General features: G+C 38.8%; 1 protein-coding gene across 6 annotated transcripts in view; it reads right to left on the reverse strand.

Moving 5' to 3' along the window:
- Nucleotides 1–3,923: 3,923 nt before the first annotated feature.
- The window catches only part of LOC111236255 (next to BRCA1 gene 1 protein-like), a 91,869-nt gene continuing 70,160 nt past the window's right edge, over nt 3,924–25,632 (reverse strand). For 2 of the 6 annotated variants that reach the window (XM_022764919.1, XM_022764917.1), the window contains exons 14-24: nt 23,990–24,065; nt 23,658–23,681; nt 21,513–21,623; nt 19,156–19,326; nt 16,856–17,125; nt 14,782–14,992; nt 14,373–14,621; nt 13,972–14,057; nt 10,836–10,911; nt 8,793–8,886; nt 3,924–7,625 (exon numbers count right to left, since the gene is read on the reverse strand). In XM_022764919.1, coding sequence (XP_022620640.1) covers nt 7,452–7,625; nt 8,793–8,886; nt 10,836–10,911; nt 13,972–14,057; nt 14,373–14,621; nt 14,782–14,992; nt 16,856–17,125; nt 19,156–19,326; nt 21,513–21,623; nt 23,658–23,681; nt 23,990–24,065 — 1,542 coding nt within the window. In that variant the 3' untranslated portion in view covers nt 3,924–7,451. The remainder of the gene's footprint in view (nt 7,626–8,792; nt 8,887–10,835; nt 10,912–13,971; nt 14,058–14,372; nt 14,622–14,781; nt 14,993–16,855; nt 17,126–19,155; nt 19,327–21,512; nt 21,624–23,657; nt 23,682–23,989; nt 24,066–25,632) is intronic. The other 4 variants (XM_022764918.1, XM_022764923.1, XM_022764922.1 and 1 more) reach the window with 4 other exon arrangements.

Below are 25,632 nucleotides of genomic sequence, written 5' to 3' on the forward strand. Positions count from 1 at the left end.
TGCCCTTAGCTGGGCCACCAGGTCTCTAAGCTGCTGCATCTCCTCCTCCATAACTGAAGGAGGCAAGCTGCACCAAAGCTCCACACCAAATTGAGTCCTGAAATCACAGGCAGGTTAAATGTCTGGACAACTACTGCTGTCTTGTCTCTCAACACACTAATACAATATTTGACAGTCTCCCACTAATAGAATATTTAAGAGTGAATAAAAAAAATGTTAATTTAAAAAAAAAAAAAAAATTAAGTCTGTGTCTAGGAGTGCATCCTGCCGACAACGCCAAAATGTGGCGAGAGGGGTTTAGTAAGGAACAGAATGAATTAATAAGTTACTTTTTAGTGCTACACGACAACGCCACCTGGGGGAACTTTGCCCCCAGGAAATTAATTAAGGACGCAGGTCTGAATGCACTCAGACAATAGACTCAGAATGTAAATTTAAGATATAAAAAAATATATTTTTATTTTATATTCAATTATTTAAAAAAACGATTAAACAATTCAACAATTACGTTAGCTTTTTCAATGCTGCAACACTTTAACCACAGATACTCTTCACAACAGGTACTTTAGCACATGAGGGGTGGACGTTTTGAAAAGAAAAAGAAATAAAACAATCAAAACAAAATATTTATCAAATAAAACAAGCAAGCAAAATACTTAATCAAATAAAACAATCAAAACAAAATATTTATCAAATAAATCAAGCAAATCAAAATATGTGAACACAAGAGAACAAAACCAGCACACAAGAAAACAAAAGCAAATCATTTAGTAATGCACTCAAAAAAGAAAAGAAACATGCAAACTCAATCAAAAGGAAATTAATCAGAATCCCCAACTACATATGATTGGCACAGATGATTGATAACTTGTTCGAGCATACAGTGACAATGAAAAACAGCAAATTATAGCGCGTCACTGAAGGTGATCATCAACGAGACGGGAATAAAACAGACCTGTGGCGATATCACAGCCACGACCAGATGGGAGCAAACTTAACAAGACACAGACAAGGCAGTAGTAGAGTCCCGGTGCACCAGGGCGTAGAGCCAGGGAATGGTGCACCGCAGCGCGCAGTGAATGGAGCACCGCGCGCACAGCCAGGCCCAAACGTGCCACGGAGCATCAACACAGCTCCCGCCAGAGAGGAGAGGGAGAGCAGCAGGCCGCGGTTAAACGCTGCTGAGAGACCAGGAAAAGTAAAAGTTAGCAGCCAGCCGGTAAGCCGAGTTACAACTGCCGATTAGGTGAGCAGACATACCTGAGGAGAGTGAACCAAACAGGACGGGTCAACAGCACAGACAACTCCGGTTCCTCACAGCCAGCAGACCAACCCACTGCAAGGCACAATAAAGAGCAGGTGTCATGCCCAGAGACCGCAAGATATCCCAATACCACCAAGCAAGACGGACTTACAATTTTGGAGCGGTGGAGAAGATCCAGCACATCAGCCACGCCAACTGTCACACGGTTCAGACCACACACAGCCCCACACCACACATGAACGCCAGCTTAGAGGGAGACGAGAGCAAACTGAACAAAGAAACACCTGAACAGCTATAGTGCTGGCGGCTCCGCCCCGCAATCAGCAAAGGACCCACACCTGATGTGGATCAAGCAAGAAGGAGGGGGAAGGGACAGACAGAAGACCATCCTGCTACATATAGTATAGCCTCTAATATATTGTAAGACACATTCCTCGTCACCTCAGTCAGTCAGTCCCACGGCACAGTCCATTCAAATGAAAATTTAATTTTAGCCTTTTCGTAAAGCACACACTGTATAAAGCTGGGTTTATTTGCATACAAACAATCCTAGCCAGCTAGCTGAGCTGGCTAACTCATCAATTTAGCTGAGGCTAACTGAGCTACTCAGCAGGACAAAAGTAGCAAACCTGCTCAAAAATTGGCTAACATTATAGCTACCCCCTCCACCCCACAAGTGATTCTGTATCATTAAAGGTGTAATTTGTAAGATTGTGCTACTTGCTCCACATCCATAGGGGGCAGCATTTCAGCATTTCAGCATTTCCTGTCCAGTTAATCATGTTGTTGTTTTCCCCATGTTCCTTATAATTTATCATTTATATGTGCATTTATTGTTGATAGTTAAAATTGTTGATAGCACTGAAACAAATTATGAGAACTTGTAATACAAACAGTATATTTGTATTATAAAATAATAATATACCTATAAAAATATGAAGGCAAGGGGATACTGCATGACACATTGGGTGTCAGGCTACAGCAGCATGGGGAAGGGATGATGACATCATCACAAAGGCAGAATGAGAAAATAAGGTTTATTGCCAGGTAGGTTTTTACTTACAAGATAATTGGCTTCATGTTTGGTGCAGTATCCAATAAACATATTAACAGGAAATAACAATAAAAAGGTAAAATACTGCAACAGTCAAAAATATAAATATACATAGATGCACATATTAAAAAATAAAACTGAAAAAAACTGTACAAAAGTGTTGACAAAACCCCTGCTGAGCAGGATGTGCAAAAGATCACAGTATAGACAATATCTGTTCTGTACAGGGATAATACTCCAAGGTGTTACTGTAATGTGGTTGTTGATGATTGATGAGGCCAGGTGCATTAGAAAAGGCAGGTGCTGGTCCATCACTGGGAATGACTGGATTGGAATTCTGGTCCTGATACAGACAAACATGTGATAGGACAATTAGTTTAGATCATACAAGTTCTTTATATTCAAACATAGGTCTGCTTTGTGTGTATAATAAATATTAGGGATAGATATGAATATGCTCAAATAAATACAATATTAGGCAGTGGATCCTGAACCTGCTGGTTATGGATCAAACAGTCTCTTTGTCTTACTTGTAAAAAAAGTTATTGACACATCTAGCTGGTCAACAGCCCAGGAACAGGCTAAATTCTACTAAGTCGCTGTCTGTCAACATCATCAATCATACATTTATGCCACTTGAAGTGTTTGTCGGTACGGTTTGTCATCTACACTCAAGATACTTTTTGCTGTAGCAAAAAGTATGAGTGCAGATGACAAAATTTTCTCGGCATCGAGCTCGGCATCAAACTGCATCTCTTTACCCGGAGCTGTCTCCAGCGGTATCATAAAGTAGTATTAAAACAATACCTGGGACAAAGCTAGCTGGTTAGCATGCTCATTTCAGTAGATATCTCTGAAATACAATTGATGGAGGTCTTGGTCATGACACCATCTGTTACTCCTTCACATACTATTGATAGTGTAAGTTCATTTTTTTAACATTTTAAACTAAAATTCCCATCCCAGCCCATCATACCTGTCGGTAGACATCACTCATGGTGTGACAGGGTAATGATGACTTTGACTTGATTACACCACAAACACAAGCCACAGCTTCCCTGTCAATGCAGCTTAGTTTTGTTTATATCCTAGATTTAATTTTTGAAATTATAAGTGCTTCACTAAATATGATGGGGCTTGGCTGGCTACAAATAAAGACAGATAATTTAAATTCTCCCCAAATGTATTGAGGCTGAACTTGCAGCTTGGGGCCCCCTAGTGGCTGCGGGGGCTCTATGTATCTGCATAGACTGCATATAGCAAGAAATGGTTCTGGGGTCCCCTTTAAATAAAGTTGGTGTAAAAGACAAAGCCTAGAGTACATGCAGTTGGATTGTTGTAGTACTGCAGTCCTTATGAATTCTCTTTCAACTTCACATCTTACATTGGTTACAAAGGACGTTTTTTGACAGCCCATGAATCTACAACCAGAAGCCAGTAAGCTTAGCTTAGCACAAATACTGGAAATGCAGCTACCCTGGCTCTGTCTGAAGGAAACAAAAACCATCTACAAACACCTCTAAACAAATGATATAACGTGCATTTATGAGCTTTAATCAGTGTAAAAGGTTGTAACAAGTGAACAAACACCATATTGTTGTTTTACACAGGGTATGTGCTGGGCTATTTCTTGGTTCAACAGAGTGACTTCTGCTTACTACTGAGCTGTAGAGCTGCTGGGAGGTGGATTTTCTTACCTGTGGACAGATCTGTACTAGCTATTTTGCCATGTCCAATCTTTATGCTAAGCTAAGCTAAAGGCAATGGTAGGTTCATATTTAGTGTACAGACATGAGAGTGGAAATTGTGTGAATATAAACACTCAAGTATTCCTTCATTTCATTGCAGAGTTAGTGTCTATAGTTTTCTAAAGACAGCAGTTTTTATTTGAATTTGCAGACAAAAACAAAAATACACAGTTAGCGTCTCTGTGCAAAATCTGATACTGGTATCAGGTATGCACACAATTTATCATAATCCTACAACAAGTGCTGTTTTATTAAACCATTTGTTCAACTCCAACCACAAATCCTTCAAGTCCTCTCATGTGGAAACAAAAAGACAATCAATCAAGACAATCAATTCAATCAATCTGGTAACATTTCCTACAAAAGATAACACTAACACACATACAGGAGAGCAAATTCAACCACCACACAAAAAGCCTGAAAACACAACATCCAAAGCTCTAAAGTTTTATATTTCCAATCAGCCTTCAAGCATTCAAAGAAAAAAAAACACCTGAAGCAATCTCAGTTCTTAACTTTAACTCATGAAGTTAACTGACAGTCATTGCTTCCAACTATAGGTGATTCTGTATTCACACATTTGTAAAGGAAAAAAAACAAACACACATTTCACATTGTTACACACTGTTTGATTCCAGTTAAAGTTTGGAAAGACCATACTGTACATATTCTTAATGTGCTGGGCCAAAGGAAGAACATCAGCTCCCTCACCTCACCACTCTGAAGAAGCACAGAACAAATGATATGTACATGAATGAGCTCTGCTGAAGGGATTCAACCCAGCAGAGCTGTTTGAAGTCACTAAATGTACCCCATCCAACTCAACTTAACAGCCACTTTAAGCAGTCTTTTGTAAAGACCTGTGTCCTGTGTGATTTTAGAAGAGAAAGACAGTGAGTGAAGCATTTTTAACTTCAGTCCTCTGTATGCTTCAAACTAAGAATTCATTGGATCATCATCAATATGAACGTGTAGAAATACGATGTAAAAGAAACACTATTTACCACAATATTACAGCCTCTAGATTTCACCTATTTTTTTCACTTTTTAAAGGAATGGACATGCATTTCTGTGTAACTGGTTTTCATTTTCTTCAATCACAGAAAATCCACAAACACACATGTTGAAGTGCATGTGTTACCATGATTATCAAATTATTTGCTACATGCTGAAAGCCCATAAAGCCCATATCTAACTCTTAATTGCTGTGGTTGGTCTGTTTTCCTTTCACATCACAAATGAACAGCAGAGGTCACTTGAAACTGGACTGGGGTTGTTTAGCCGGAGTTTTCATGCCTACCAGCCTGCAGTCAAATGTGTTTGTTTCAAATCAACCAAACCAGATGAGATCTCCTGTCGTACGGCAGAATGGAAGAGTCTGACTTAAAAAAATGGACAATGTGATAATTATGCACAATTAATCCTGCAATCAGCAAGATATGAAAAGGTTTCAAAGGGCTTGAACGAACTAGTTCATTGAAGCACACTGAGACCTTCAGTCTGACCACAGGGTTCATGGGACACAGAAAATCAACTAGCATCTTCAGGACAACAAACAACATCAGGGAAGTTGTTTGACCATCAAGACAACAATTCGTGAAAGAAGTGAAGGTCAATTGTAGGAAACAGTTACATTTTATGTTGAATAAATGGTCCCTGTGTCCTGTAACTTTACGTTTAGACATGTAGGGGAATGTTTTTCTGCTTTCAGTGGTCATCTACTCATCTACAGCTGGTTACACACACGGTACAGTAACTTGTGTATATATTCTCCAGTGATACTAACAAAAATAAACAAACAAACTAACAAAATAAATATTCATAAAAATGCGGCCAAAATTTAAGACACTTGGACATACATGAGCATAGATAATCACCTTGTACAAACATGAATGTGTAGATATGTGACTCCAATGCTAATGGCTTACTTGCTTATCTACTTAATGTAATTAGGTGTGGGCAAGGTGGATGATATCTCCTATCATGGCATATGTAAAGTGTTTTTCATAACTGATAATTAACATGTGTGTCACACATAAAACACCTGATGGAAATGTTAATACAGTGATGACAAAACAAGAGACTTCATCACATTTATCACAAGTGACATACAAATCTAATATTGTCACAAAACAGTTCTGCTAATGATTTGCAACACTGCCCACAATAAACTGCCTAATAAAACGAGACATATTAAAATGAAAAGATACCTAGGTATAAATGTTATGGTGACAGATTTATATTATGTTGTCATGTATCAACATTTTGACCAACCCTAACCTGAATGATCAGATTAGTTCTGCACAGGCCCAAACAGAGACCTGAACCTGTCTGGTACCCATATCTCTCAACTACCATTGCCAAATTTTGTGACCCAGACCAAAGAACCAAAGCTATGTTTTGTTTATTTGAGCTATTACTACTATTACTTTTGTTGGCTTGTCTGGCTATTACTAGGCATTGGCAACACTCTTGGGCATTGTGAATCTACTTGAAACATCTGACATGCATGAAAGCATGAATGCAGAGGATGGCACAGTGAGAGAGAGAAAGAGAGAGAAATTTCTTAAGAAATTACATTAAATTTGAAAATAACCAAACCTGGACCAAACCCAAGCCTAAAATCTTCAGGCTCAGTCACACCAGCATTTTGCAGTGACAGTTAATTTCAATGGAAATTCTGTAGTCAGTTTATTCACTTGTAATTAAATCCAGGTAAAACTTTTGCATCACGTTTAACTGTGGTGAACTTAAACATGCAAATTTGATGTCCCATTAGCTTGGGAAGCTGTTGTGACATAATAAGTCATTAGCTCACCAGATACAGTAGTTTATTGACGAGCCCTGCAAGTAGTGATAGTAGTGGTAGGACATGCAGAAAAGTTTGCCATCCTCGGGTGTGAGTGGGCAGCAGAACAGATCAGAGCCAAACCACCAACACTCAATCTCCCAGGAAAGTCTCATTAAAAGCAAGTAGGCTATATCAGAACTTAACACTGTTTAGTATCCAGCAAAAATATACAATAAATTCAACGTGGAATGTAAGACTTAACTGTCCTGGTACAAAGTGAACTGTGATGTGAATCTCCTCTTGTTCTAAACATATCTCTTTCGTCAACTCTCTTAAACTGATAAGCAAAGAAAGCACCTACACTGAAAGTAATACCACAGACAGGTGGTATCTGATGGTCTAATTCATGATAACAGAGGTCCCAGTCATAGAGAAGATTGGACCAGTCAGAGGAGAGATGGGCAGAAGGACTGAAAGTAAAAAGGTAGATGAGCAGAAATGAATGTCTCTCTTCCCATCTGTGCTCCTCTTTCTTCATCCATTCTTCTTCTCTGTCTCCTTTTTTCGTCCTTCTTCATGACTTCATTTCTTGTGTCAGTAGTGTGTGGAGTACCAGTCATTGTCGGTCATCTGAACGAGCTCATTGACCACGTCCAGCAGGTTATAGTTGTGTTTCTTCAGCAGCCGCTGGTTCAGCAGCCGGTCCCCAAAGCCCATCTCCACCAACACGGCCATCATGGTGTCCTGGGTTGACGCATCGACTGGAGGCTGCATGGGAACAAGATCTGATCAGTCCATAAAACCTGCTGTTGATTATATGAAAACAAATGTCTCACTTGTATGTGAAAAGACCAATTTAACATTTGACTGTTTGCCCCAACTTCAAACAGCAACTATCTAAACAGGAGGGACATTAAGCAGCGTTGCTTAAAGGGGCAGCTACAGCATGATGCCATGACGTAGATTCTCTGTCAACACTTCCTACCATTGCAGCCCAGCTGTCTAACATGGGAGAAAGACTAGTCTACCCTGTGAATGTATTTATACATTTTTTTGCATTATTTGATACTGTCATTTGGTTTATATTCAATTATACCGGTAGTAGTACCAGTAATAATTTTATGGATTATGAGTATATTTGTATATTTGTTAGATATACCTGCTGATTTGACAGATTTTTGCAGTTCATTCATAGGCCTGGCTATGAGCAGCGCTCAAGATGCTGAGATGCAACCACAGTAAGAAGCAAGCCAGGCTAATCTTCCAGTAGGCGATTACTTTTTTTTTTTTCTTTTTTTTTGTGTGTGTGTTGGGGGGGTCCTTGAAATCCTTTGTTAAGAAAAACTGTTGTTAAGCTTAAAATTAAGGAGCAAAAATGTAAAAATTGATTAAACTTATTTGCTCTAATGTTAGATATTAATGATAGCATATTCAGTTAATTAACATAGCTACAGTAGTATTCCAGTATTACTTGCAAGGCCAGAAGCAAACCATGCTGCAATTATTTGGAATTACAGATTTTTAAAAGAAAACATAGGGCATCTACAGTGTGGGAAGTTATCTTCCCGTTATGTGGAAACTTGTTCTGTATGTACGCCTCATCTATTTGATCAGAGTTTAGGCTACCATTAGCAGCTCTGACATACTCAAAGTAGTGAAATATTTGCCAAACAAGTGCCCCTAAAAGTGTCGCCCTGTAGCTGTCCTTTCTATGTGTCATAAACAGACAAAATCCATAATCTATGGCAAGAGGAAAATACAGATTGGCCTTGGTATCCATAGATACCTTAAATTAGAGGGCTCAGATTGGGATCATGGAAAAAAAATTTTTTTTAGGTGCATCCCTAGTCTGAGCACTTTAAGAAGAATGCCTTGACTACACAGATATAAAATATGAATTATGAAATAAGATTATTAGATAAACTACTTGCTGACCTGTGTGGGGCCTTGTCCAGTGAACAGGGCTTTGTAAGCAGAAGCAGCTACTGACAGAGCTCCCTTCACCAGGCCGCTGGTGATACCTGGGTGCCTGAGGAGAGACAAACATCTAAAATGTGACATCTGCTGTGAAAGCCTTGGTATTTCAATAGAAAACCTGAATGGCCACTTCACTTGCAGGGGCCAATAAGCCTGTAAAACATCTTCCCCATCATAACCTCCCAGACATGTTGCACTGGCTGTGTGTCCCATTTCTAAGCTGGGGTTGAGGTCATGTGGTCATTACTGTGGATTCAAATTTGTTATATATAAACTTATACTGTAAAACTGAACCACAGCTATAGACAATAACTGAATTAGTATTAGTAACCAATTTGAGCTTGTAAATGATAACAAGTGACTTCATTCCTTGGACCCATTTATGGAATCAACATTTTAGATATTTGTTTCTCTTTCACAGAGGTGGTGGATGTCACATGACTCTAATGACTTGACTCAAGTCAGTCTTAAGACACAAATCTGAGGACTTAAGACTTGCTTGACTAAAACTGATAAAAGACTCAACTTGACTTTGACTTGGTATCATGACTTGAGACTTGACTTAGACTTGAGACAGAAAATTTAAATGGACTTGACTTTGTTATTAAATATTTACATTTTCTAGATGTTTTTCAGATAAGGTAAATTTTTTTTTAAACACGATTGAGTGATTTCTAGTGCAATGGCTGAAAACCAGCTCTCATAGGGAGGGGCTAAATCACAGAATTACTAAAATTAAGATTGCAGGAGGAAAGAGAACATAACACAGTGCCAGTTCCACATAGAGATGTATTGTTATAGTAATAATGAGAAAAGTTCAGCTCAGTAGAGTTCATATCTCCACCAAGGCCAAACAATCCTACACATTAAAAAAAGTAATAAAACATTTCTTGGATCCACCAGATCTGCACCCCTGGCCCCTCCCCCATCCCTCCACCAAGTTTGGTGCAGATCAGTTCAGTACTTTTTGCAGACGAATCACCAGACAAAGGTGAAAACAGAACGTCCTTGATGGAGGTAATTATAATAATGATCAGACTAATAATAATAATTATAGTAGTTGATGGCTGCAGTCACAGAGCTGGACTCTACATTTCCACAAAATGTCAAATATCAGTCAGATTTAAAGGTTAAAGCAGCTGCAACAGTTTTCGTTAATGTTGAAAGTAAAATTAAACTTTTCATGACCTCTGTCATTAAATGATTAAATTTGGTAACTGGAGCCGATCATCAGGATTTCGTAAAATTTGACTTGTGACTTCCTTGATCTGAGAGATTTCTTGCACTTACAGCAGCGACTCAACTTGCTTGATTCTGACCACAGTATCTTGGGACTTTCTTGTGACTTGCATATGTGTGACTTACTCCCACCTCTGCTCTTTTATATAGTGTTAAGGCCTGCTCACAGCCACATTCAAAATGCCAAGTATCACAGCGAACTCCAGTGGCATTACTGCAATTAGTAGATATACACAACTTCAAATTCAGTGAACTTGAAATGAATGCCATTTAACAATATCCAGCCATCTTGCCAGTGATGACTATACACAGAATGGTTACATACAAAACAGGAAGAAGCTCAGGGAGCTATTGTGACTGACTAGCGCTAGCATGTACTGAATTGCTAGCATCTTAGTGGTCGCCAGCTACAATATTTCAACCATTATCAAGCTATTAGAACTAAATATTAGGCAAAGATATGCAGATGACCAGGTCTTGATTACAACAATTACATTTACACCAAGTGAAATGATTTCATTATCATATGCTGGATGACACCAGACATAGGCTAAAATGTACAGTACTTCTTTTATTATAAAATATATTGTGTTATATATTATTATACATTATCCATAGTAACATAGTTTGTGTGTGCGCATGCGTGCATGTTTGCATGTGTGCGTTTGTGTGTGTGTGTGTGTGTGTATGTGTGTGTGTGTGTGTGTGTGTGTGTGTGTGTGTGTGTGTGTGTGTGTGTGTGTGTGTGTGAGAGAGAGAGACCTGGGGTCCTTAGGGTTGTCCTCTATGTCCTCAGTAGCTTCAGTATCATCTGTCTGAGTATGTTTGGGACCAGAGGCTGTGACACAACAGACATCACATTATCCCGGACTCAATCACACATCCATCCAGTTTAAAAACATACAGTCTGTAATCATGTCTATATGTCTCAACAAGTGTCTGTATCAATATAAATAAGAAGCTAAAAATAGCTGCTAATGTGTCTGTAGACTCTCTAGAGCACATTGGACAAGTGGACATTTCCTATTCCCTTTAAAAGCCAGGCGTCTGCACCTTGGCAGATTGCTACTATAATGATGGATGTGGTACAAAAAAAAAATTCTCCACATAAGAAACGGATCTGCTTGTGTGCAAAATGAAAGCATGCATGTAGTCTACCTCAACAGTAGGACCCCACCAAACAGGCCCACCTGCAAAATACTAAAGGTACGGGGGTGCAATGCTTTTGCATCATGAGTTTAATATTCTGAACCCTCAGTTGAAATTTGAATAATAAATGCTGAGGCATCTCCATGTTATATCAAGTTATAACTGATCAGTCTGGTGTATGTAGAGGTGTTTGGGTATAGTGTAGCTAGGTGTGGTTTTCAAGCGATTTAATGAAAGTAAACACAGTAATGGCTCTGCACGACACTCTATGGAACACAGATTGGTCCAAAACGTCTCTTTTGACATCTATGTTAATATGTCAAATTTGCATGTGTTTAGAGGACCGAATATGACATGTCATCACCTTTTTATGGGTTTTAAATTTGGGTGCTACCACCATCATTTCAAAAGAAGAAACAATTCCCCATTCAACCTCAAATTGAATTGAGGTTAGAATTATTGACATTATTAATAATAATATTCATACATATACCACATATATATATATATATGCATTTTAATAGGCTGCTACTTATTTAGAAAAATGTAACTTCAATATCATAATAAACATATTCATTTAATGTGGTGTGTTTGTTAAAGTGCCCACTAGAAGGCAGTATTAGAGCACAAATGGCGACCCAATTTTGAGAAGCAGGAGGAAAGACAGGACAGGACAGGAATGAGATTCTGCAGAGGATGATAGAGCAGGTGAGGGGGCGGAGCTGGAGTGGAGCAGGGAGCAGAGTGAGGAGCACACCTCAACCACTCAAATATACTTTATACAATATATACTAAAATACTTGAACTTAAACAGATGTCACTCAAACCCGCTCAAATTCACAGTTCAATATGTTGCATTGCCCAAGCTTGTCTTTCACAAGTTTAGGTGATTTATTTAGGAGTTTTAACTATTTCTTGATCCCTCCTCCGCACAAGTGCCAAATACTGATTCACAGTTGGGTATAAGACTGATTGGTACAGGAAAAAGGAAAAAGTATGTGAGCCCTTTGGAATGACCTGATTTTCTGCACTGATTTGTCATAAAATGTGATCTGATCTTCACCTAAGTCAAAAATGTAGACAAACAATGCAGCCCTAATCTAATATAACACAAACAATTATAATCTTTTGTGTCTTTATTGAACACAGCCATTAAACATTTACAGTGGTTGTGGAAAAATTAAGTGAACCATTGGATTTAATAACCTCAAACCGGCTCTTCCAGTAGCTGTTCAGGAGGAATTTTGGACTATTCTTCTTTAAAGAACTGCTTCAGCTCAGATATATTCTCAGGATGTTTGGTTTGCACTTCTTCATTCATTTTCCCCTTGATGACATGGAGCTGTCCAGGTCCAGAGGCAGCAAATCAGCCCCAAATCATGATGCTCCCTCCACCCTGCTTCACCTTTGGGATGATGATGCTGGGATGTAGAATGCAGTGCACTTTACACCACACATAGAGCTGCATGTTTTTCCCCCCAACAATTCAACCTTAGTTTCATCAATCCATGAAACATTTTCCCAGTACCATTGAGGACTGTAAAGGTGCTCTTTGACAACCTTCAGGAGTGCAACAATGTTTTTTGGAGAGCTTCCTCCGTGGTGTCCGTGGCAAGACACCATGCTCCATGGAACTATGCACCATGATGTTAACCAGCTCTAATGATTCCTTTAAGCCTTTAGCAGTAACACTGAGGTTCTTTGTTAACGTTACTGATCATCTGTTTTGTGCTGTTGGAGTCATCTCAGCTGGAAGTCCACTTCTAGACAGAATACCCACAGAACTAAATCATCTCCATTTATAGACAGTTTGTGTGACTATGGACTTATGAAGATCTAAACTCTCTAAGATGACTCTGTGACCCTTTCACATTTTTTGTGAGGCCTGGTTCACATCATCTGATGTTTGTTGTGAACAGCAAATTCTAAATGTCTTAGTCTTGTTTTTAAGTCAAAGTGTCTCTAACCCACACCTCCAATCTTGTTTCATTGATTGGACTCAAGGTTTGATCAATCCTGACTCCAGTTAGTTTCTGTTGATGCCATTAGCCGAGGGGTCACATACTTTTTCCAACCTGCACTGTGATAGTTTGAATGATGTTTTCAATATGTACAAGAACAGTTCATATTTAAGGACAAATTTATACATAAATGGAGGTAATTCCAAAGGGTCCACTTACTTTTTTGTGCCACTGTACTTAGCCCAAATGTACACACTTCCAAGAGCCAACATGATCACAATGTAGGCATACATACTGTACAGCTCAACATATCCCCTTTGTCATTAAGGGGTGGGTATGTTGATGCCAACCAACCAATGTCTTAAGACGTGCAAATTTGACATATTAATGCAGATGTCAAAATAGACTTTTTAGACCAATCCACATTCCATAAAATTCAGCAGAGAGCCGTACAATTATGTCAGGATGTGTTCTTAAAATAACAGTGAAATACTGCGCCACTGACTTCAGACCAGGTTTTTGCTGGCCAATAGTGAAACTGATTTCTGCTGCCTCAAGATAGCAATACGCCAACAATGCACCTGACCGCACCTCATTTTAAGAACAACACCCACCCAGCTCAGATGATCATATCAGATCAGAGTGTATTCGTTTTTTAAACAACATGGGTGCTGGATGGGAAAATGACTTTTGCATCAGTTTGAACCTAGCAAAGACACTTGTGTCACACTTGGTGCCACTTTGTGCTGGATGTATAAGAGTGCCCTAAGTGTTGTTGATGTGCTTACCATACTCATTTTGGTATAGTTCAGAGCCCTCTGTTCCTTCCCCAGCAGCAGCAGCATCAACATCTGTTTCTCCACTGCTCTCTGGACTGTACAAAGTCAAGAGCAAGACATTTTCAATCATTTACAACTAGTGCAACAAACACTAAACGAAAAAAAAAAGGAAGGTGAGAAGAGCAGAGTGATGAGTATGACATGACTGTTGCTGTACTGTTGGAATTAGTGCTGTGGAAATGGACATCAGACGACAGGTAAACATGGAGGAAGTGGTGGTTTAAAAAAACAGTGAAATAAGAGCTGGTCAGAAAGCTTAGAGGCTGATACAGTCAACTGATATAACAGAGTTAGATATAAAGGGCCTGTCTTGAATATCAGACTGTCTGTACCTCACCATTCATACCGACCTTGGTGTGAAAATGGCTTTAGGTGGTGCCACCACTTCAGGTGTGAGTGGCTCATCATCCAATGTCTGAGATGTACACAGCATGTCATTGGCACTACTGGTACCCGACAACTCTGTCCCTGGAGCTGCAGTGGCTTCATTCGCATCACCTTGCTCCCCCTCCACAGTACTGACTGGGGGGTCAGAAGATGAAGTATCTGGGTCTGTGGTGGTCTTGACGGGGATGTCACCAGGCTGGGACAGAGCAGAGCTGCAACAGGATGAGAGGAGATTAAAGGGAAGGAAACATCCGCCATCCAGAGGACGGATTCTCTTACCTCATTTTTAAATTAAATAAAAGCCACAGTTGTGTATGTTTATTGTAAATGTAACTAGTTTTTACAGGCACCACAAATTCCCATGACACATACCTGTACATGGACTCCCCCAGTGGCCGACTGGTGTCAAAGCAGTCAGGGAGGATTATGATGTAATCCTCTGAAGAGGTGGAGGAAGAGCGACTTCTTGTCCCCTCTCTCTTGTCCACTCCCTCTTTCTCCTTCTCGTCCTCTGGCTCCTTCTCTCTCTCCTTCACCCTGGGCTCCACACAGATGCTCTTCATGTGGGACTCTTCAGCCTCATCTGTAATGGGGTCAAGACAATGAAGAGTATTCACTGACAATATGGGGGATGACAATATAGCGGAGAATATTGCTATAAAATGTTAAAGTATAAGATTGGCTGTTTTAGTCAGAACACATGGACTGGACTGTGAGCCATTCAGATGAACTCAATAACATTTTGAGGAAGATGTTTATTCACTTTTTTTTATTTTACTAAGAATGAGATCAACATCGATTTCATGTCTATTAAGAGCTGAATTGCGGATGTGGTTATCCTAGCTTAGCATAAAGACTAGAAGCAGGGGAAACAGCTAGTCTGCCTCTGTTTAAAGTTCACAAATACACTGACCAACACCTGTGATGTTCACTCATCAACAAGTTAAAGCATCTTGTTCGTTTGTTTAACCCATACATGAGCAGAAATTAAAATTTACATGCAAGAACAATTTCTTGATGAGCAACAGTTTATCTCAGAGTACCTCTGTGGAGTGTCTCTGGATACAGTGCAGGTTGCCAGTCAGTGAACACAGGTTTTGGTTTTGGCACAGTGGTACTAAACCTGACAACATCGTTGGACCCCATGCAAAACACTGCTCCCTGATGTAGTTTGTCAACAAATAGTTCCAGTATATAAATAAAGACCACAGTTTCTTGTTTTTACATTTCTGTATTTGTACAGATTAAATCATCCAGATAGCACGTGTTAATAAATGAGATTGTTATTCATCTCCTGATCTAAGTCTTGGAAAGAAACACAAAATGCGTCATTCCCAAGAAGTTAAAATGTTCCTTTTCAAGTCAAAAAAATACTGATTACCTCAACCAAGAAGGTTATGTTTTCACCCATGTTTGTTTGTTTGATGGTCAACAGGATTACATGAAAAGTACTAAACCGATTTGCAAATTTGATGGGGGGATGGAGCATGTGCCAGGGAAGAACCCATTATATTTTGGTACACATCCTGTTAAAGGGTTGGATTCAGGACTTTTTGATCATTTTCCTTAACACTGTGAGATACAGCATGTTTCCACTTTTTCATCAATCTCTCAGGAATAATGTTTGCTGTAACAGAAGTTAATGAGTAAAACTAAAAGACTGAATCGAGCAGAAACACTGAAGCTTTGAGTAGCAGAATGAAAATGAGGTGAGCAGCAGATTGAATATGTATCTGACTAATCAAAAGACCATTGTAGATTATTTGACACACCTTATACTTATATTTTTATTTGCTAGTTGTAAATACTGGAAGTCCTGTTTCAGAACTATCCAGCTGATCAATGCATACAATGAAGTTTAACTGGAATAATTCAACACTGACATATTCAGTAGAGACAAGTCACCACTGTACAAAACAAACAGTTGACTAATGATATTAAAGTGGTGTTACAGAGTGAATATTAACTAGAGAACAGTGAGTTTTACTTTTTTTTCCACTTTTAATCAGCTACAGCTTATATAACCTGCTGCTTGAGAAGGTTAAACCAGCAAAAAATAGCAACTAGAAACTACATCGTTGAGTATCTTAATGTGATTATTTGTTGGTGTACACGTACAAACACAGTTTGAACAGCTGATTTGCTACACAGTTTTAATCTTTATCACATGTCAAAATACTGAAGTCCAAGTGAAGTCATGAGTCATTGGTGTGAAGCTAAAATCTTTAAATGAAATAATTTCTGATTCTATTTCTGGTCTGTAATTTATCATTCAATGTATTGACTTGAAGTAATTACCTACCTAAATAGAAGCAGTTTCATTGTTCCTGTTATTAGCAGAGCACCATCTCTGCACAGGATTCAAACATCAGGAAACGTGGTGTGAAATGTGAGGTCAAATCTAATCTCATGTCAGCAACTCAACCACTCTATCTGCGGCTGTCACCTGTGGCTGTGTTCTCCTGAAGTGTGGAGGCACCAGCTGAAGCGTGGAGCAGGGTGGGTGCTGAGCTGGGACCAGGCCCTGGGGTTGGAGCCACAGACATGGGAGCAGGCAGGGAGGCTTTCAGTGGGGAGGGGAGGGAAGCCTTCAGTGTAGCTGGTGGTTTCAGGGTGTTGTTGGATCTGCCAGGGTTACTGTCTGGGGTCTCCTCTCCTTTCATTGTTTTACTCTTCACACAGGAGGAGGAGCTGCCCTGAGCAGCTGGACACGCCACTAAGAGCAAACAGGAGGATGATGTACTGTCATACTTTTCTCTTTCACACTCAGACTGAGGCAAAGAAATCAAATCTGAAATATTAATGTAGAAGTAAAGAAGATTTGGCACACTGTAGTAGTGAGTACAAGGTATATCAACCGACTGTGTCACCACAGCTTTGAATCATTGACATATTTCATGAGCTGCATTTGCTCACATGTCTGACCAGTCCTAGTTTTTACCACAACAGGTACTTCATACTAATTAGTGATAGACGTTTCAGTCCAGCACATCAGGTATTCATACAATAAAATGTATCATGGGAAGAATGTTGAACATACAAACACACAAGATGGTAGGAAATGTTAGTCGGGACATTGGATGTGGATAAACAACAGCTCTTTCACAGAGAGAGCTGTTGGTGTGAAAGAAAAGCACACTGCTGCTGAACAACACATTCTGTATTAACTTTAATGGATGTCGCCCATCTCTGGTAAAATGGACTGTTTGTGTTAGTTTACACCCAGTTGGCCTTCCTCTTTATCATCTTCATCAGAATATCTCTAGTTAGCTCGTGCGGAACTGTCTCTGCCTCTGAGAAAAATATCATCTAATTTCTCTTCACTGCATATTGTATGGGGGCACAGCGCAACTTCAGCATTCATGTGTCCAATATATCCTAATATCTACTCCTTTTAGCTCCTCCCCATTAACTCCAGGGAAATATCCAGCTTCTCAGGTGCTAAATGTAAGCTAGTTCACTCACTTACTGTGTGTGATGACAGTTTGGAGCTGAGCAGGTACACCACAGTGAATTTATCAGACACAGCTGCTGCTGGAAACCAGGTTGATAAGAGTGACAGTAAATCAAAACAGTCAAGTTACAGGCTGTAAAACCAAAACAATGAGCTGAACAAGCAATAGCTTTCAAACAGTCATTACACAAAATAATTTGAGTCATTATCAATATAAAAATATTGATTAGTGCAAGTTAAAAATCTAAAAAAACAAGTCAAAATTTAACTTTCTGAACACCACTATAATTTGTAAGAAATTAAAAAAAAAAAATCAAGCACAGAAAAAAATATTACCATTTCCTACCCTGTCAGGATCGTGCTCTGACTAGTTCAGGAAAAAAACATATCAGAGAGCTCTCTATAATTTTTTATAGAAGACCATGTAAACGCAACTAAATCACATCTCACCTCTAAGAGGGAGGGAGTTGCTCAAATAGTAATAATCCTGCCAGCTAGAGGGTCTGAGGAAGCAAACCAGAGCAGCAGCTGTTAAAAGCACTGTGGGAATATTGTTGCTCTCTTGTAGGTAATAGCCTCTTTACGAATGAACTTCAATGAGTTTTGGTTAGCTGGAGTGCATTGCTCAAACTGAGTTTCAGGAAGTGGACAGATACACTGGAAAAAAAGCAAAAGCTGTGATGATGAATAAACGTTAGTTTGTGCGGTTGAAAAAGTTGATAAGAATATCATCTACCACCCAGCGAGTTCATATTTTCAACATTAATCCCATAACAAATTCCATGAGTTGCTGGCCGACTGAAATGTCCAGGTTTGGAAGACTACCAGCACCAGTTTTTAGATTATTACTTTACATGCTCTTTTTTGGGGGGGGGCTTTTAATGCCTTTATGATAGCACAGTAGAGAGAGAAATGGACAGGAAATGGGGGAGGCAGAGAAGGGAAAAAAGCCATGCAGTAAAGGGCCGTCCGATGCGGGATTTGAACCAGAGCCGACTGCAGCGAGGACTGTAGCCTCTACATATGGGGCGCCTGCTCAACCCACTGCGCCACCCAACGCCCCTACATACTCTTATTTTCTTTTTTTACTTATATTTTCCACTAAAAATCTAATTCTGCCACTTCCTCATGTTTGCTGGGAAACAAAAGTCCTAGAATCAAATTTGATGACAATATAAAAACCAGCAGCATTTAAAGGACAGCTTCAGACCAGTGACATGTCTCCAGAACTTCCAATGCTTTTATCCAAAGCGACTTACAAGTAAGGGACATCAATAAAAGACTTCCTTTACCTGTCCCCGGGCAGGACCCTCTCAGAGGGGCGTGGTCAGGGGCCTCCTCCAGGGTCATTGAGCGAATCACAGTCTCACAAACAAAGTGAGTCCCACTGATGTCATCCTCCCCTTCCTCCTGAGCTGGGACTCCACCCCCTTCAGCTTCAGAGACTGTCCCATGGGGGACCTCTGAGGACCAGTAACAAGACAACAAATGCTGACACACAGGTATAATTGTAACATCAGTTAAAAAAAGGTTCAGGTTAAATCCCGCTAAATGGGACATCTTTGCCACCTACTGTCGTAAATCTGTTCCTGCATCACAAAGCAAAGGAGTAATGGAAAAGGATTATGGGTAATCCTCAAAGCGATGGAAGATTTGCCATAAGGTAATGAGTCTTTGAGTGGTTGTGGACATAATAATGTTTATGAACTTGAAAAGTACATATAAATTGAGTTGGCTTGGTCAGGGTGAATATTATTTGTTTTATATAAAATTCGCCATGGTTTTATTAAGTTAACTATTATTTTTTTATGTGTTTTATTGCCGGTAAAAATCATCACATTAATGTGATGCTGTCTTTTCAGACAGAGCATGCGCTGTGTGTCCACAAGAGATGACCATTCCACTCTATTGTTCTGTCATAACTGCAGGTATGTTAGTGTCACTCTACAGTGTGTGATAATATTTTGTGTTTTATAATATAACAAAGTAACAATTATATTGTTGAAGTCCTAAAAAAGCGACGGAGGATTTGCCACAAGACAGAGCACTGCGCTGTGTGTCCACAAGAGATGACCATTCTATTCTGAATACTGATGAGGAATAAACCTGCTGTTACCACACACCTGACCAGCTCTGGCGAGTTCATTCAGACAGAAGACATCTCACAAAGGTCACATAATCACAGGTAAAACACCCAAGTGACAGGGAAACAAAGCAGATCTACTGTCGACTGTGTGAACTGAACAATCGACAATAAAGTGTTTCAGAAGTTTTCATTTGTAAAAAGAAAGTTTCTTTCAGACCAAGATGCTGGAGTTAATGCTTTTGTTTCATCTTATTTCTATGCATCACTGATTAATTGTAGATCCATGTAGGAGATCCCGGGGATCCATTAATAACATTCATTAATGATCGACTCTTTTATTACCAAATTAAAAACTATATAAAACTAATGTGTGATCTGGTACTCTGCTTTTGTCTATTCTATACGTTGGTTCCTTATGTGACCATCACATTTGAATCATTTTACCTCTCTACACATGGTATATTTATCTCTTTCTTTGGTACCACTTTACAATAAGGCTACCCTTATAAAGGATTTATAAATGGTTTATAATTAAGTAATTAATTTGGTTGTTAACGCTTTATAAATCATAAACAAACAGTTATAAACAAGTTATAACACAGTTTTCATATATTGATGCAGGTTCACTATTTGGCAACATCAAGTTAAGGCTTACTACTCATTATTCTTACTGATGAGTTATTACCATTTATAACTGGTAAAAGGAGCCTCATTGTAACTGATTAATAAATTATGATGTATTTTACATTTTATAATAAGGCTTCTTTTATGATTTATACATGTTTGTAACTACCTGAAATGCTAAAGTCCTAAAGAAGATATAAACCAGAAAAAAGCATCTCCATTTTAATATCCACTGTTTAAAACAATCTGATAGCATGAATTATAATATATATGAATTATAATTTATACAAATATGTGAAGAAGCAGCAGGTACAAACACTTGATGATGGAGAAAACAAAGAAAGCTCAGTAACTAATGAGATATGAGGCTGAACAGTACAGATACATGTGGGCTCACTATTTAGCAAGCAACAGGTCATTGTTGCCGTTTATATCTAATGTGTTATAAAAACTTATAAATGATTTATAAAGTGTTAACAAGCTAATTAATAAACTAGTTATAAACCATTCATAAATTCTTTATAAGTGTAGACTTACTGTAAAGTGGTACCCTTTCTTTTTTGGAAATAAAGCTATTTGATTTACTACTTTGTCAATCCTGGGTCCTCAGCTACAAAACATTCATTGGGAAAAGACATTGCAGAGTATATCTGTGGGTTGGTTGCAGACGTAGCATCGTTCAATCAGACCCTGGATGTGTGAGGCAGGAGGATCTTGACTAACTGTCCCCACACATCACTCTTGGTGTAACTGCATAGAACACTGCACAAATACAGGAACAGTTGTCCCTCTGCAGGAGCACAGACAAACACAAACACACCAATCTGTTGCCTCAGTGCATGCTGGGAGGCTTTCCTACACACCTGCTCCTGGGATGCTACAGTATCAACAAATCTCCACAAAGAACTTTAAAAAAGTAGGAATGGTAAACTCCATTACCCATGATACTATTGATGACTTCTGTCTCTTCCTGGATCAGACCCAAAGAGGGACTGCTCTTGTGCTGTAGGTGGCCATTTTGAGGAAGAGGGGACATGCAGGGAGTCATGTCTGAATGGGGGAAAAGACATAAACGGAAAATTTACTGAACTCAAGGCTGAAGTCGAAAAAACAAAGCAATCTCCTCTCTAACATCTTCTCTGCAACCTTAATGGAAAACATCATGAGGTCAAGAAAAGATGTGAAGGATAATTCTTAGGGACTTAGGAAAAGACAATCGCGGTGCAGATAGAATCTGACTGCACATAGGATTTTTTCTTTTTACTTATTTATAACACCTAACCATAAAAACAAATCAAACTGGACTGAAATGTTGAAATAAGATGATATGAAAGGAAACTATAAGTAGAGAAAGTTGAGCCATTCAAATTATAATTTAATAGAAACAAGGAGTTGAGCAAGGGACCAGAATAAATAAAATTCAGACACAAGTTTTGTTTCCTGTCATAGGTGCTTTTAACATTTCTATACATTTGTTAAGTAGAGAAAATTCAGTTTTAGTGCTTTACACAATGGGAGGGGATTTAGTGAAACAACATTTATGTATAGACTATAGTATTTTGTTATGATGACAATATTGTTAACTATAAATTCAATAAGCTTGTTCTTCATGATGATTGCTGACTGGAAGTAAAGATAATAAATCTATATTTATGGATTTAGGCTTCAGTAGATCAGACAAAGATTTCCATCAGTTCTGGATTTTGTCACAAGCATAAAACAGCGGCTCTGATGTTTCTACATGTATGTGGGTCTGCTGTGGTGAAACTACAATGGTATGTCCCTTAAATGTTGCTGTAGCAAGGAATTGTGGGACAGTATTTATCCTTTCCTTTCATAAAGGAAGGTCCAATGTTTCCTATGCTAAAGGAGATAAGATAGGAAGCATTGAAGCTCATTTCCTTATCAACCAACTCTGATCATGGCTGCTGCTCAGATACTTCCGGGTCATTTCACTCAGTTTGAACCTGTCCATTTACAAACGCTTTCATGAGAAAGAGGCAGAGTTGTTAATTATAAGGAACATCATCAGAACCAAGAATTAAGTACTTAATATGATATGAGAACAAACACCTGCTGGTATGTTTATGATCACATCCAAAAGTGATATTCCACAAGATGAAGTGTAAACAATATGATCACATGACTAGAATAAAAAAACATATTATTATTATTATTATGTCTAAATATAATTTCTATCAACATCTGACTAAGGATATATTGTAAATAAGTGCATGAATTATTATTAAGTTTTTTAATGAGTATTTTTCTCTTTTGTCTGATAATGAACAAACTGACTGTTTCTGCTGCAGAGAGGAGTGAAAGAAACGAGGAGAGAAGTAGTTGATGTCTGATGAGTCAGTCTGACTGAAATGTTCATTTCTAATCATGGACAATGGATCAATATTTAACAGTGTGTGGATCATTGTTTTTATTTCTTCTCATGTTATTCTGAGCTGCAGTGATGAAGAAGAGAGTAAAAGCTTCACCACTGTCAGTAATCCTGCTGGATTAAAGAATCTGTGTTCAGTTCAAATGAAGCTAGACTAGTTATGATATATTTATTTGGTGTGATAAACTCTCTGTGCCTTTTTTTGAAGCTTTGTTTTAAAACCATAGTGGACACATGGAAACACTCAAACAGAAAAACTATTCCACTGATTTATATAAATATCTACTGCTCGTTTTTATTGAACACTTTATTGTTAACTCTTTTGTCCCTGTAAGGATCCTATAGGAATGATGACTCAGTTTTTCCAGTGATTTGATTTGTCAGTAGTTTGGCTGTTGACAGGTTCTGATCTGATCCTCTGAAGTTAACCTGCACCGGAGCAGGTAAGGAGTTCAGCATAAGTTACCATGGTGATTTACCCTGCTAATGATTGAACCACCGTCATAGGACTGAAAACCCAGAGTTAAACCTGAAGTTACCTCGATAACCTCAAATCCTGCTTTGTAGTACAGACCTGAGGACAAGCCCTTAACCCGGTTTTGATATACCCGAATATGTTAGCTGGAGTATTCTGACAGAAATGGGATCCTGCTGTAAACATCTCATGGAGGTCTCTGAATGCTGCTGACTACCTGCATAGGCGTGGCTTCTACCAACTGATGGAAAAGAAACACAAACAATGGCATCAGAGAAAGTGCAATGTCACTTTTAGAGCAATGGGGGCATGGATTTTTTTCGATCGAATCAGGTCAACAGTCACAGTCAAATGAATCTAAGCTTAACGGTTACAAGACTATAAACATCACAGGTGCCTTAGTCAGTATTTATCATGTGTAGGGGAATATGCATAACCAGATTTCTCTGTGAGCCATTTTAACATCTTATCCTGCATATGAGCCTGGAACACTCATTTCCATGTTCAAACACACTCACCAACAACTGGCACCACTACAATTCTTCTTACCAGCAGGGGTGTTGTTTGGGACACTCTCCAACTCTTGGACGATGTTGATGTCCAGCAGCTCGAAAGATAGAAGATCCTGACAGATAAAAACAACAGAGCACTAAAGATGCTTTAGAGTTGCATTATTGGAAATGTAGGTGGTAGTGTTTTTGGGGTTTGGTACATGATAATTTTTTTTCCTGTTTCTCATGAGTTCCCAGACTTTAGAGAAATGCAGAGTTAATCACTGGAGTACAAGCTGAAGTAATTTATCAAGAAACAAGGAAAAACATTTTGTGGTTTCAGCTTCTCCAGTTTAACGATGTATCTCTATTTTATACTGTAAACTGAATATCTTCTGGTTGAGGACTGTTGGTTAGACAAAACAAGATGTTTGAAGGCGTCAACTTGTACTCCATTTTTCACTAAATCGTAGACTAAATGGTTTTTCAATTAATCATAAAAAGTGAGAAAGAAATTCAAGATGAGTCTTTAGAATTAAGAAAAAGAAAGGGCTTTTGATATGTATATATATTTTTTGATAATATTTAGCATATAACAAGAGATAAAAGCATTATTAACACAGTGTGATGACCCCTGGGGTCCACTTAGTTTGGTTGCCCCATACTAATCTGTCTGTCAGGTAGCTGATTGGTAGATCAGGAACACCTGTGGCGCCAGCTGTGTTCCAGGATATAAAACTAACCGCTCTCTGCACACCACATCTTGGCTTTGGTAATGCTGCCTTAGTTTATTCCTTATGTTTTCTTCTGCACCTCACACACCTGCACCAACATCCCTCACTCATGCACACCACACACTACTGACTTTACTGATTACCACACATGTAAAGATTTCATTTGGCACTTTGATGTGGTTTAGTAAAAATATCCTTCATTATCTGTTACTCATTGCGGACCCTGTATTAATGTTATTTTGCCACTTTCTGCATGTGCTTCACCATAAATTCCCTTTAATGTGAAGGCAAAAGGCTTGGCCTTTACTTTGAAACCGTGTAGAAATAAAATAAGGCTTCTGGCACAACTTCACCTACTTCCAATTTGCATGGAGAAAGGAAAAAGTCCAAAGAGGTCAAACCTCCAGCAACACTTGTAGTAAGTAGAATAACTTTTGACAAAAACGTTTCGACTTGTGGCCTTCAACGTGTCGGTCAGATAAAAGTTCTTTTGTTTACTATAAGTGTTACTGGAATTTCGACGTCTTTACTTTGAATCCAAAAGTGTCAGCTTTGACTTTTGTGACTAACTAATGTTGCCAAAATACTTCATATGCAGCAGTAGGTAGTGATAGACTTGTCAGGAGATCGGTTTGAAACTTTGCATGGATGGAATATATTTTATTACATAACAGCTTAATAAAGGAGAACAGCTCAGGAAAGATGGGCTGAGATTAAATGAATACCAGCCACAACAGCGTGGCTGAGCAGCCTCTGAACATAGTCCTCTGGCAGGTTTATAGGACTGTGGACAGACATATAAATATAAACACCTGTACCACATTTTATCATCACAACAGTGCAGGATGCAGTCACAAGACTTAATAGGTGAGCAGTTGAGATAAAAATGAAGGCTGAGTTAGAATACAGGTGACTATCACAATAAAGGCTTTTTTGCCTTTCGCTAGATGGTTTCTTGTTATTAATA

This window comes from Seriola dumerili, unplaced genomic scaffold (assembly GCF_002260705.1).
Source record: "Seriola dumerili isolate Sdu_G_001 unplaced genomic scaffold, Sdu_1.0 BDQW01000609.1, whole genome shotgun sequence".
NCBI classification, from domain to species: domain Eukaryota; kingdom Metazoa; phylum Chordata; class Actinopteri; order Carangiformes; family Carangidae; genus Seriola; species Seriola dumerili.